Genomic DNA, 15,063 nt, shown 5'->3' with positions numbered 1-15,063 from the left:
GGGTTACAGTAACCAAAACAGCATGGTACTGGTACAAAAACAGACACATACACCAATGTAACAGAAGAGAGCAGCCAGAAATAAGGCTGTACACCTAAAACCATCTGATATTTGACAAAGCAGACAAAACAAGCAAGGGGGAAAGGACTATCTACTCAATAAATGGTGCTGGGATAACCGGCTAGCCATATATGGAAGTTTGAAACTGGACCCCCTTCCTTACACCATATAAAACAATTGACTCAAGATGGATTAAAGACTTAAATATAAAACCCCAAAGTATAAAAACCATGGAAGACAACCTAGGAAATACCATTCCGAACATAGAAACACTCTGTACATTTGTTTAAGTTCCTTATAGATGCTGAATGTTAGATCTTTATCAGATGAATAGTTTGAAAATATTTTCTCCCATTCTGTAGGTTACTCTGTTGATAGTTTCTTTTGCTGTGCAGAAGCTCTTAAGTTTAATTAGGTCCCATCTGTCAATTGTTGCTTTTGTTGCAATTACTTTTGGTGTCCACTCTGGACAAAGATTTCATGACAAAGACACCAAAAGTAATTGCAACAAAAGCAACAGTTGACAAATGGGATCCAATTAAACTAAAGAGCTTCTGCATAGCAAAAGAAACCATAACAGAGTAAACAGACAATCTACAGAATGGGAGAAAATATTTTCAAACTATGCATCTGACAAAGGTCTAATAAAGAACTTAAACAAATGTACAGAATAAAAGCAAACAACCCCATTAAAAAGTGGGCAAAGGACCTGAACAGACACTTTTTAAAAGAAGACATAACATGCAGCCAAGAAGAATATGAACAAAAGCTTAATATCACTGATCGTTAGAGAAATAAACATCAAACCCACAGTAAGAGAGCATCTCACACCAGTCAGAATGGCTATTATTAAAAAGTAAAAAATAAAAGGTGCTGGCAAGGCTGTGGAGCAAAGGAAATGCTTATATACTGTTGGTGGGAGTGTAAATTAGTTCAACTATTGTGGAAAACGGTGTGGCAATTCCTCAAAGACCCAGAAACAGAAACACTATTCAACCCAGCAATACCATTACTGGGTACATACCCAAAGGAATATAAATTGTTCTATTACAATGATACATGCACATGTATGTTTATTGCGGCACTGTTCACAATAGCAAAGACATGGGATCAGCATAAGTGCCCATCAATGGTAGACTGGATAAAGAAAATGTGGTACATATACATGATGGAATACTATGTAGCCATAGAAGAGAATGAGATCATGTCCTTTGCATGAACATGGATAGAGCTGGAGGCCATTCTCCTTAGCAAACTAATTCAGGTATAGAAAACCAAATACTGCATGTAGTCACTTGTAAGTGGGAGCTAAACGATGAGAACACATGGACACATAGAGGGAACAACACACACTGGGGCCTACCAGAGGGTGGGGTTTTGGAGGAAGGAGAAGATCAGGAAAAATAACTAGTGAGTGCTAGGCTTAATACCTGGATTTGTATAACAAATCCCTATGATATGAGTTTACCTGTATAACAAACCTGCACATGTACCCATGAACTTAAAATAAAAGTTAAGAAAAGACATATGCATGCAAAAAATGAGTGAAAATATACATTGTCTAAATGTAACTATTAGAAATAATAAGTTTAAGTTTAAATTTAAAATGATCTTTTGATAATTCATATTAACATAAATAGAACTTTAAATTTTGCCTTTCCCCCTAATTGCACAAACCAATGATTCAAGGCTATCTGTATCATACCAAGGGATATTTGACTCTGGTATGGACTCCTTGGTATTTCTTGGCTGATGCCTTTTGACTAGGGTGAAAGTGTGGGGTAAAAAATCAGCAGAGTTTTTGATTAGCATACAAGCACTTGAGTCCCTGCCACTGAATGATTAACAAAATCAACAAAGTCAATAGTCACAAAAGTCATTATTTGCAGGTTTTCAAGTCCAGACTTCTTTGAAATAGTGATGGATGGTCCCTTGCTGCTAAAAAAAATTGTAAAAATCTGTCTATGATACAAGAGTCCAATTCTAACATAATAAAGGGGAGACTATGGGCAGAACACCTAAAGCCAAGTTTATGATTTCCCAATCAATAACCAAAGCTATTAGCACAAGGAAGTGAGATCCATAATGATGGAGAATTTCTGTTGTTCCCTCTCTCCATTAGATGCTAGGGTATTGAGAACAGATTCTATATTTTATAACTTACTTTGTAATCTTAGGATCTAACACAGTGCCTGACGGAGTAGAAGTCAATATACGTTTGCTTCACAAATAAATGACAACTTTCATGATAAAATGTTCATGTGTCTGCAGATTTCACAGTTTTGAAGAGATTTTCAGTAATATTCAGACATTTATACAAAGAACTTAAATGATTTCCAAGGTCACAGTTTGTTAATAATAAGCATGGCTCTAGAACTTAGGCCTACTTACTCCTAATACAGTGTGCTTAGCTATATTTTTAAATATCAAAATGCATATACTATGAGCATAAATTTTATGGGTCAATTAAAAATTTCCTAACATATTATTAGATGGTATCTGTCTTTAAGCTTATAATATATTTTCCTTCTAGGGTTAATGCTGGAATCACACGTCAAGGGAGAATCCAGTTGACCACTGAAATTTCAATTTTCTTAAGTGTAAAATGAAGAGGTTATCTCTGATGTGTGCTTGCTAAACACCTTACAGATCTAGATTTCTGACTATATATTTGTATGTCTTTATTTTGTCAAAATTTAAAGCACATTATACAATTCCTGTAAAATAAGCCCTTGGTGCTTGAGTATTATACTAGTTTATCTTTGATAAATTAAGCTAAACAATCTGAATGCTGCCTTTGGTGGCCAAACTCTTCTGCTATAACATGATCAATTATCTATATTGAATAATTAAACTCTTCAAGAAATAAATGACACATCCCTTTACAAATGTAGTGACCAGACTGGGCAATATAGTGAGACCCCCATCTCTCCAAAAAAAAAAAAATAGCTGGATGTGGTGGCATGTTCTTGTAGTCCCAGCTTCTAGGGAGGCTAAGACAGGAGAATTTCTTGAACCCGGGAGGTTGAGGCTGCAGTGAGCCATGGTCACGCCACTGCACTCCAGCCTGGGCAACAGAACTAGACCATGTCTCAAAAAAAAGAAAAAATTACCTATATCTTGCAAAGTTTCCATTCTGTTCTGACTTAACTGTGCATGCCCTATTGGTATATATGAACATTTTCAAAGAAAACTTTTCAGTGACTGACATCTGAAGAACAAACCGGTGTCTCAAACTATATTTGAAGTGATACCCTTTCACTAGTAGTCTTTTAAAATACTAAATATCAAATTTAGTTCTAAGAAATTACATAATTCATTTTTATAACTTAGATCAGTAATTCTCAAATAGAAATATAGCAGTGTCTCTGAGGGAGAGAGAGAACAGTATAAGATATTAAATTTATTAAAGGGGACATAAGCTGGAAAAGGTTGAGAGAGCTTGTCACAAAGAAAAATTATCTGGACACCCCTGGAGATCTTTCATCAAATGGAAAAAAGAAAGTTCACAAAAGTTAATTGATTTTAAAAACATAAATGAAATCTAGAACAAATTAATTTTAATGACTATTTTCAAAGAATGATTAATTTGTTAATTATGAATTCTAAAACTAGAAGTTGGCATATGTATGGAATAATATGGACAATATTGGACTGAGAGCAAGAGAGAGCTGAGTTCAAGTCAGCTCTCTGCTATTAAATAATGGAGTCCTTCATTGTTCTGAATTTATGTTTTCTTATGTGAGTATGAAGGGACTAGCCTAGATGATTGCTAAGTGACCTTAAAGTTCTACCCAATTCTTGTTATTTTTTTTTGTAAAAGCATTTTATAGCCCCCACACACACTAAAATAGCACATAGTACATATGTAGAGGGATAATAGCTACAATTGTTTTCATAACTAGAACTTAAGTCCCTGACTATGGCAGACAGACTAGGAGATCATGCATTTTTTTTTTTTTGAGACCTAGTTTCACTTTGTCTCCAGGCTGGAGGGCAATGGAGCAATCTCCGCTCACTGCAACATCTGCCTCCTGGGTTCAAGCAATTCTCCTGCCTCAGCCTCCCAAGTAGCTGGGGCTACAGGTGAACACCACCATGCCCAGCTAATTTTTGTATTTTTAGTAGAGATGGGGTTTCACCATGTTGGCCAGGATGGTCTTGATCTCTTGACCTGGTGATCCGCCCGCCTTGGCCTCCCAAAGTGCTGGGATTACAGGCATGAGCCACTGCGCCCAGCCAGAGATCATGCATCTTAACCAAGTCTATATATCAGAATCACTTGTGAACCATCATCCTCTTGGAAAATCTTATTTGAACATCTCTCCCAGTAATTTTTGACATCTATCTCTGGTTTTAAAAACTACAGTTCTACACTCTCTCTTGACAAAACTTTTCTTTGGGTTGCAAAAACTATGCTAACATGGGAAACAAATGCAAAATCATAATTAATTTCAAAATAGATCATTTCTTTCCTACCCATTTGTGGATAAACATAATATCTTTTATTTGTGATTCTTACTGGATCAGAGCTGATCAGACCTTAGATATTTAACTTTTTCTTCTTGAACCCATGACAGTAGAAGATCAGGTAATAGAAACTCAGTTGGCATTGAGATAGAGTATGTATAAATAAAGAGGAACACACATATGTATTTTAAGTTATATATGTATGTAATATATATAATTATATCTGCATATATTTCATACCTCATATCTTCTGTTTGCTCCTCCAAATCCACTTACCACCCTTTCCACCATCTTCCTCCCTGTTTTCTGCTGCGGGAGACTGACCTGAATGAACTGTAATAGTTCCCATGCCCTCTGGCCAATAGGTAGCTCTAGTAGGACATCATAAAAAGGGAGAAGAATGAATTCAGTTTATTCATGCTCCCGGATCACTCCTGGCAAAGTCGTCTTCAACTGGCTGTGTCCCTTGACCAGGTCTCCAGTTGGTAAGCTCTTTATGGCACTCTCTGCTTTCAAGTTCTGATAAGTGTTCCCTTCCCTTATCCCTTGAGGATGGTAAAAGCTCTGATGCAACTGACCCCAGTTTGTCACACTAGTTCTTGTGGCTTCTCTGCCTTTACACTTTATAAATAGACCCTTGTAAATAAATCCTCCTGGAATTATCTTATTTGAGCATGCCATCTATTTCCGATTTACTGGGTTCCTGACTGTTACTGTTTTTTATGTTAATGGTGCCTTTGAGAATATTTGATTAATACCAAAAATTGTGGAATGCATGGAGACTTGAGCTTTAGTTTGCAAAAAAAAAAAAAAAAAAAAGAAAGAAAGAAAGAAAAAGCTCTAATTCTTCTAAAAACAATATACCTTAGCAGCTGAAGAAGAGTGTGATAAATTGTGTTGAAATTGAGGTAGTGGTGTATATGAGAAAATGGGACGTTGGTCTGATCTGTGATATGGAAATAAAGCAAGGAAATGTGAATTTTAACTGAATGCAAACACCAAGTCACAAGGCTGAGGCTGTTAGTATTTCTTTCCATGCTCCAGAGACACTTGATCTGTAATATTGCATTCATCTGGGGGCAGCTCATTAACAGAAAAATATAGGCAAGCTGGAAGGAGTTCATAGAGGAGTAACAAAATGGTAAAAAGCACTGGAGGATTGACATGTGAGAAGAGATTAAAAAGATGAAATCACTCTGCTTTAGCTAAGTGGTGACTAAGGGGGAACATGTCAACTGTCTACAATTATGTGAAGGTTATAAATTCCAAAAGAAAGGCAGTGATTACTACAAATCAAGGTAGTGCTCTCTGTAAAGAGACACATTAACAAGGGAAAAGTTTAGATCAAATAACAGGACCATTTTCTAATGTAGAGCTATATTATGTCTTATAAAGCTAAGTGTTACACACTATAGCCTTTGAAAAAGACAAAAATGAAACAAATTACAAATCATTTCTTAATGATATATATGAATTCTCTGTAGCTAGATAGATTACATATCTATCCATCTATCTATTGATATATCTTAGAAATCAGCCTTTTACAAACATATATCGGAATTAAAATAGTGACTGGTGCTATTACTATAGGTTTTGTGCTAGACATTTAACAAGAATCTTGTTTAATTTTTAACATTGTACTTTGACAATTAAGGCAACTGTGGGTTAGAACATCTGAGTAACATTCGGAAGGTCATCCAGCTAGTAAGCAGCAGAGCCAAGAAATGGACCCAGGGGTCTTCATTTCAATTCCTTTGCTAACTAACTCCTGGATAGTTAAAATATTTTAATACATTATTATATCTTAAATTTTCATTATCCCATTATTTACATGGCTATATGAACTATTTTACTAATTTCCATAAAGCATTTTGTTGCTGATTTCCTTGACTACATAGCAATGTATTTCAGGTACCTTGAAACATAGCTACTTATGGTCATCAAATCTGCAAGGCACAGACATTTCCACAGCCATTACCCATTCTTGAGCAATCCATGTGGTCACCACCCATTCTAGCTATGTGGAGGAGATAAAGCTCAAATAATTTCATTTCTTTATCCTTCTAGACACTAATCACTTATAATTTTAGAAAATAATTTCACCATCCACTACTTTATGCAATTCAAATTACCTAATAAGTTATACCATATTAATGAGGTTTTCATTTGAAAGAAATTATGCTATTGGGCTCTTTTTAAAAAGAAAAACTAATCACCTTTCACACTTTATATATTTTTTCAGTTTAATTAATAGATATTTTGCAAGAAAACCATGCTCATGTATAATATTTCAAACAATACAGCAGACCATAAAGTAAAATGAATAGAGCCCCCCTTCCTCTGCCATCTTTAAGTTCTGTGGATAGAAGTAAATACTGCTAACATTGTCTTTTGTATCCTTCCAGGAATTTTCTATGCACATATCTGTACACATTTTCTTTTTTTTCACTTAGCCATTTTCTTGGTTATCTTTCCACATTAGCACATAAAGTGCTACTTTATCCTTCTAAAACATTCTATTGTATGGGTTATTTATCCAGTGCTCTTTCGAGAGGGACATTTAACAGGTTTGTAGAGATTGTTAAACACACAATTCTGTTATGAACATAGATCTGTATTTATCTCTGTATACTTTCCCATACTGATAGAGCAAATTTCTAGCTGGGGCATTTCTGGGTCAAATTGTGTGCAGTTAAAATTTTTATAGGTTTTTACCAAAATTATCATCCCCCAACTTGGGTTTTATGACATAAAAAAATGTGACAGTTTAAGCAGGCTGTTCATACTTTAAAACTCATATCAAATTTCAAGGTGTGATGGTATCAACTTCTGCTTTGTGGGCATAAAATGGCCATTTGCAAAAGAACATTTTATTCTACATAAATGTATTAGTCCTGGGTCAGGCTTACCTTTGCCCACTTATATTTGCAAGTCAGTAACACGTGTCTTATCTGTATTTTCCCATGGCTTAATTAAAATAAATGTACTAATGTTTAAAATAATGAATTTGATTACTTCCTTGTTCTAGGCTTTTGCTCGGGCTATTTCTTCTACCTGGACAATCTGCCTTGTTCCAAGCTTGCATGTCTAAATTCCACCTGCCCTTCATGCTTTATTTAAAATGATACCTTCCCCATCTGAATCATGTTTCCTTCCTCAGAACTTTCAGCACCTCTATTTAACCCTTTTGTAATAAAACTATACATTTATAAATCCCTGAAAATGATAGCTGTCATTATTAGTAGGCTCTGGATCTCTTCAGTTCTATAAATGTTCTTATCTTTTCCTGTTTGCACTTACCTGCTCCATGGATTAATTTAGTCCAAACTACATATTCAGTATTGTGATACTACTTTTATTTTATTTAAAAAAATCCACATTTTCATTTTTAACATCAACTAATTAAAATAATATTTTTATCCTAAAGTTCCAGGATTTCCAATACAGCAGAATATTATTTAAAAATATCTGTGTGGAACTTAGCTCATAAACAAATACAACTTTAAAAACTGCCAGTTAAATCTGAAACATACTGGCGGGAGTAGCATGGATGCTATCATATTCAAGGCCTTTAGAGGGAGGCTAGCAGGGTTGCAGGCTAGCATAGTTGACACGCCATTGGACCTATTTATAGAGCTGACTTCTTTTTGCAGTGTCAACTGTAACGTTATACTTATTTTAAGCCTCAGTATCTCAAATGTCAGCCTCTACTAGTTGTACATTTCTCTCTTATTTAATATCAGAGAGCCCAATGGAGCCTTCTGAAGTACCTAGTCAGATTAGCAAAGATAATTTTTTAGAAGTTCCTAATTTATGTGACTCTCTTTGTGAAGATGAAGAAGTTACTTTCAAACCTGGTTTCTCCCCTCAACCGAGTAGACGAGGTTCTGATTCTTCTGAAGACATATACCTGGATACCCCATCTTCAGGTACTAGAAGAGTTTCATTTGCTGATTCCTTTGGATTCAATCTCGTGTCTGTTAAAGAATTTGATTGCTGGGAATTACCGAGTGCTTCAACCACTTTTGACTTAGGGACGGACATTTTCCACACAGAAGAATATGTTTTAGCCCCACTGTTTGACTTGCCTTCTTCAAAAGAAGATCTTATGCAACAACTCCAAATACAGAAAGCAATACTGGAGTCAACTGAGTCTCCTCCTGGGTCTACAAGTATCAAGGGTATTATTCGAGTTTTGAATGTTTCTTTTGAGAAGTTAGTATATGTAAGAATGTCTTTAGATGACTGGCAGACACATTATGACATTTTAGCAGAATATGTTCCTAATTCATGTGATGGTGAAACTGACCAGTTCTCCTTTAAGATTTCATTGGTTCCTCCTTACCAAAAAGATGGCAGTAAAGTTGAGTTTTGTATACGTTATGAAACTTCTGTTGGTACATTTTGGTCAAATAATAATGGCACAAATTATACATTCATTTGTCAAAAGAAAGAACAAGAGCCAGAGCCTGTAAAACCATGGAAGGAAGTTCCTAACAGACAAATAAAAGGCTGCTTAAAGGTAAAACCAAGGTGAGTATATATCTTACAAATTTTATTATTCGTAATCTTAAAGTTTTTATGTCATTCTTTATTTCATGTGTTGTAAGAAAGTCACTCTATTTAAAAATATACTGCTTGCTATGTAAAAAACAATGGTGCCAGGCTTTAACAAGGCCAAGCTATTCAAATAATAGCACTGTGTTATCCTTTCTACAAATGTGAGAAAAAATATGGCTATAATGCAATAGGTTGGGAGAGAAGTGCACTGTGTATACTACTTGCCTAATGAGTTATAAATTATTCCTGTTCAAACCATGAAATCTAGGTTATTCACATATAAAATTATTTACTTTGACATTTAAAGTACTTTTATTTTCAGTCGTTTTTAAATGTCTATGCTTTCCTTTGAAACAGTTTTGACTAATGTAAAACTATATTTCAATATGTATCTAGTTCTCAGAAATTTGTAAACTTCTCCCAAAAGCTGCAAAGAACTTCTTAATAACTGTTTGAGCTATACAGGGATGTTTGAAGTGATACATGTTAATTTAAATTATAAAAGAAATGACCTTAATGATTAACAGAAGGACATAAGTACATCAGTTATATATGAGTTACACACAAAATTTCATTAATTATAACCAAGAATAACATTATGGAACACAAATTAGTATAATTTAGTAAAAGTCAATGGAGCAGAACAAAAAATGACCCAAATATAAATAGGGATATTCAGCTATATAGATTAGAGATTTGGGATGTGACCCCTCATTAGTAACCTTGCTCTCTTGTTAATGTGAAAAATAAGAAAATCTGGCATTCAGCTGTCTCGATAGTACATAGCTGGCTAATTTCTGTGACACTAGGTAAGTAGAGAAAACATTCAGGAGAAGTGAGACCCCTTCTGCTCCTCAGTATCCCAGAAGGAAAGTCTACATTGCTTCAGCCACAGGCAAATGTTTGATTATCCTCTGAGTGCTCCATCCTAACTGTCCCTAAACCCAAGGATTTTGGTAACTGTACCAGAAATAGTGTAATATAGGAAATAGGAAAGATAGGAAATAGGGAAGGGAACTGTTTTGGAATCAAGACACCCAGATTTAATTCTCTAAGGGGAATTTAATACAAAGCATAAGATATTATATTGGGAAATTTTTAAAAAAAATATACTTTAAAGGATAAATAATAACCACTAAATGCATTGTTCCAATGTATTAATAAACTAAATGCAGTATAGATGGAAGCAATTCAAACATATACATTATGTTTATTTTCATTTTCCTTTAAAGTCATTTGAAATACTGGCTTAATCAACTTCATGAATTAGGCCAACTTTCCTGGTCTAAATAAAACTTTCTTTGATTTTAACTGATGCTGTTAGGACAGAGAGTATAATAATAATCTCTACATAGGCTAAAATAATAATTTGGATGTTTATGAAATTAACACATTAGCTACACTAACAAAATAAGTTCAACATTATTTAGCAAACTAATTTATATGCATAAATACATACATATTAAATACTTTAAAAAGAGATAATCATTAGTGGATATCTGTTAAACACGCTGCAACTTGCTCTATATGTTAGAGAAAACAAAATTTAGAAAAGGCGCAGCATTATTGTCTAAAAGCTCATAAAAGAGGCAGTGTTGAACTCAGCGGATTTTTCTGCAATTTAATGCAGTTTTAAAATTCAAGCAATACCTGCTGAATTGTGGTTTGGATAGGGGATTCCTTTGATTCCTTTGATAGGCCAAACTTGACTGATACCAAGACAAAGACTAGCCAACTGATAGGCCTCATCTTCTACCTTGGTCATAATATTTTTGGAACTTCTCCTAGTTGAAGATATGTAGAACTATATGTATCCACACATACATTTGTATTCAGAACAGTAATCATTGGATTCACAGCGGACACCATTCAAGTTTTAATATTGCTTTGGGGAAAAACCTGAGAAGAACTAAACCACAAAATGGTCTGAAGGCCTGTAAAGTTTCCTAATGAGTTATAAAAATGGAAAAAATCTCTCTCCCTCAAAACCACAAATACATTTTCTGCACTTCTGTAACTTAAAAATGACCAACATAATTCAAACCACATTTTGAAAAAAGCATTTGCCTCTGGAGGAGGCATTTTGTGCTGAATTTCAGTCCAACATGAATTTTTACATCTGATTTATATACCACTCAAAATGGAGTGCATAAAGGAAATCCTGACAGATCCTTAGAACAGCATGTGCCATAATAGAATATTTATACAGCTTTTCCATGATATAATTTATATGCAATGAGGTTTCAAATATTCCTAAAACTCACACAAGAGAGCATTATCAAATTTCTAAATGAATATTGCAGTTGGATTTTATTGTGAAGAGTTTGGTTTGTTTAGAGAAAAACAGCACACCTTATTGGTGTTATTTTACAAAATATGTACTTGACTAAAATAAAAATGAACTAATACTTATTTGATCAAAAAATTATAGATACTAAAATCTCCTCCTCTCTCCAAATAGTTACAGAATCTAAATGGGTCATTTCTGAGCATTTCTACACTTCCTATGTAGCTTAATTTGGAGGTTATTTCTTTCAGAAGGTAAAAATAGAATATATATATACATATGTATGTATGTGTATATACGTATATGCACATGTATGTATATGTGTATATACGTATGTATACATATGTATATACGTATATATGTATATACATATACATACATATATACGTATATATGTATATACATATACATACATATATATTATTTTTTTCTTTATACCTGCAAATAGATTAGTAATAGTGTGTAATATCATAGTTAAAATGAAAATCAGGCTGCCCTAGTGTAGAGAATAACAGCTAACTTCAATTATTCTTAATACAAAAGTTAATTTGCTATCAGGGTCCCTGAGATTGTATCTTCTGAAAGTGTCAATAATCCCTTCTAATAAGTATAGAATGAACGAATGTGGAAATACATTTAGGTAGGATTTCTGTTAAGTCAATCACCCACCCAGGCATTATGTTTTCTCTATGGAGATTTTTCTTATGTTAAGAGTTTGCAAATCTCCACATTGGTGTGGGTTGTCTATTTTCTTTTGATGCCTGATAGTCTATACACTTTGGACAGAAAGAACTATGTAGAGAGAGGAGGAGGCAGAGCTTGTAACTCATAGGCATGTGGTTGAGAGTGACCCAAAGATATTTAATTGCACCGAAAGGCATGCATCATGAGGTACTTGTTAAGTATCACCACATATGCTAGCAAACTAAGCAGATTTCTGATATATCTGATGGGTTTTATTTTAAAATCAATGACAAAAATGACATTGATATAAATCACATTAAATGTACATAGACAAATAAGCTAAAATAGCATGCACAACAATATAACCCCAAAGTTAAGTTTTTAGGCTTCAGAGTTAAAGATATCTGAGTTTGAATCCAAGCTCTCCTACTTGCTAGCAGTGTGAACTTGGGCAAGTTAAGCTTGTTTTTCTGGTATGTTAATTGAGAATAACCACAGCTCTATCTCATAGGAGTTGAGATTTTGGTGAAGTAATACATATAAATTTTTAGCACAGTGTCTGCACATAATAAGTTATCAGTAAATGTTAACTGCTGTAAAAAGGCAATGGTAACTTCAGCTTTAGGTGTATCTGAAAAACTGCAAGGCTCAAGCTGCACCAAATTTCTTCTCCTCTTTCCTTCCAGAGCTTCTAAATTTTTAGCTTTGGAGAGCCATTCCTTTGTCTCTTGCAAGATTTTGATCAACAAGGAAAACTAATTGAACTATAAATTTTCTTGAGATATGTGTCACTTTATATATGAATTATCTTAAAGCTGCAAGAGAACTTAGTGAATGTTAAAATTTCCACATTTAATAGATGAAAAAAATGAAGAACTAGACCAAAAGAGATAAAAAGGCATTCATTTAGGATTGAACAGACATGCATATTAATTTCAGTAAAGTTTACAGTTAGTAGCTATGTGGCTGTGGGCATATTACTTCAGAGCTCAAAGCCTCAGTTTATTCACCTGTCAAATAAGGGTCATGATGTCTAGTGTCACATTGATTAAAATAAGTTTATATACTTAAAGCTTTTAATATAGCATGTTAGACACACATAAGGATATCATCAAAAGCCCTTCATCACAATTGTCCCTATTATTATCAAATCTTGTTCAGCTAATGTCCTGACTCTTGAACTTGCATTATTTCTCCATACATCATAGGTTTCCTTGTTTCAGGCTCCAAAACTTATTCAACAAATGTTTACTAAAGAACTGTATGTCAGGTTCTGAGTTGTTAGGCAGCAGTATCTAACTGAGAAATGTGGCTGGAGACAGGTGCCTGTGAAGACAAGAGGCCCCAAGGGAGAAGGCCTTGAAAAGCAGAGAGAAATGAAGGGGAGAGAGAAAACACCAAAACCAAGTTCAGATTCTCTGGGTATACAGTAGAAGCCATAGATAAAAAATGAAATAAGAATTATTTCCACTTGAAGTTTTCTAGAATATGTGACCTAGAGCTGACATTGTGTACTTACTGGCCTGGGGGGTGGTCTCCCTTCTCAGCGTCTTGGCTTTTTTTCCCCACTGCTTGCTAAATGTATGTTCCTAATGGCTGGGTACACCGGTTGAGTTCATCTGGTTTTGTATTTTATTAAGTGAAACCAATTTATTATTTTAAGTAAAGAAACTGCATGATATAGGTGTTTGATGGTATTTCTAACTTGGCCAGGTGAATGCAAATAAAGTCCTAAATGACTTTAATGCCAAAGAAGAAAATTGATTAGTCCTTAATTTTTGTACTGTAGGAAAAAAACCAGGTACGTTCAGGAATAGGAAAGGGAGAACTCCTTTCTAAAACATAATTTTAAGAATACAGAGGGTTTATCTTTCAGGGTGGTAAAATTGTGATAATGAGGCCAAGAAAAGCATTGGGAAATGGGGTCTAAGATATGGCTACATTGTGTGTTTCAGTCAGAGCTGTTGGATTGTGAGACTTCCTTAATTTACACGTACAGTATAATCTGGGGTCCTGGAAATATTCCAAAGAGGTGTAAATAGCCCCAGGAGGCCTTTGGGACCTCATGTATGCCATAACTAACTCGTTTTGAGTCCACACTAATTGTAGAAGCTGGGTCTGTTTAAGGAGGGACCTCTGGCAAGGCCACGTGGAAACATAAAACACAGCTGTGCAGGGCCCATCAGGAGGGTGTTTGGAAGCAGCCAGCTGGTTGACAGCGAGGCGCCAACTGGCTTCGAGTTTCCTTGGAGGTCCACCAAGGCTTCGTGGTTTCCTGGTTTTGTGGAAATCCATACCCCATCCTAGACTTTCCCTAGAGTGGTTTTGAAACTTTTCTGGGAGAAGAGGAACAAAAGGGTATCCTCCTTCGGGGTGTCTCTCATGCTGTGGCTGAAAGGAGTCACTATGAATGCCATGCCTCAAATGGATCCTCTGGGATCTCTGAGATCCTGTCCCTCCCCACCTGAAGCCCATCTGTGGCCTGTAAAAATAAAGCAGGGCCCACTATTTCTGAGCCAAAAATGCTCTTGGCAAAAAAAAAAAAAAAAAAAAAAAAAAAAGAAAAAAGGAAGAAAAAAAAGATGGCACCGTTACGAAGTAGGCCAACTTAGTTTTTCACCTTCCTCCACTTCTGCTAACTGTGACTCTCATCCCTATTCCAGGTTTTTACCCCTACCCCTCAGCAGGAAATAACGCAGGGGAAAAGACCTCAAGGGCAGATATCTGAAGTGGATCCGATTGCCCAGGGCCCTATCAAACTTAAAAAATCCTCTATAATCTGACACCTCATTTTGTAACCCTGCCTAAAATTTACATATATGTGTTTGTGTATATATATATGTGTGTGTGTGTTGTATGTTTATATATGTATGTACACATGCACACACATGTATGAGATTTTCCTTCTTAAATGCAGACCCCTCGAGCGTGGCAGGAGCTATTTCAAACTTATACTCATTGAGGTCAGTTGCACGGAGGCACTTTGAGTTTGGATTGAGAAA

At 35.0% G+C, this 15,063-nt stretch overlaps 1 protein-coding gene across 1 annotated transcript in view; it reads left to right on the top strand.

Annotated features, from left to right (window-relative positions):
* Positions 1-8,218: 8,218 nt before the first annotated feature.
* Positions 8,219-15,063, top strand: part of PPP1R3A (protein phosphatase 1 regulatory subunit 3A) — a 42,429-nt gene continuing 35,584 nt past the window's right edge. Inside the window, exon 1 of the mRNA XM_003261214.2 lies at positions 8,219-9,063. Coding sequence (XP_003261262.1) covers positions 8,228-9,063 — 836 coding nt within the window. The 5' untranslated portion in view covers positions 8,219-8,227. The remainder of the gene's footprint in view (positions 9,064-15,063) is intronic.

Source organism: Nomascus leucogenys, chromosome 13 (genome assembly GCF_006542625.1).
Source record: "Nomascus leucogenys isolate Asia chromosome 13, Asia_NLE_v1, whole genome shotgun sequence".
Classification (NCBI taxonomy): domain Eukaryota; kingdom Metazoa; phylum Chordata; class Mammalia; order Primates; family Hylobatidae; genus Nomascus; species Nomascus leucogenys.
Note: the sequence above shows the minus strand (reverse complement) of the source record. Positions and strands in the feature narration are given on the sequence as shown.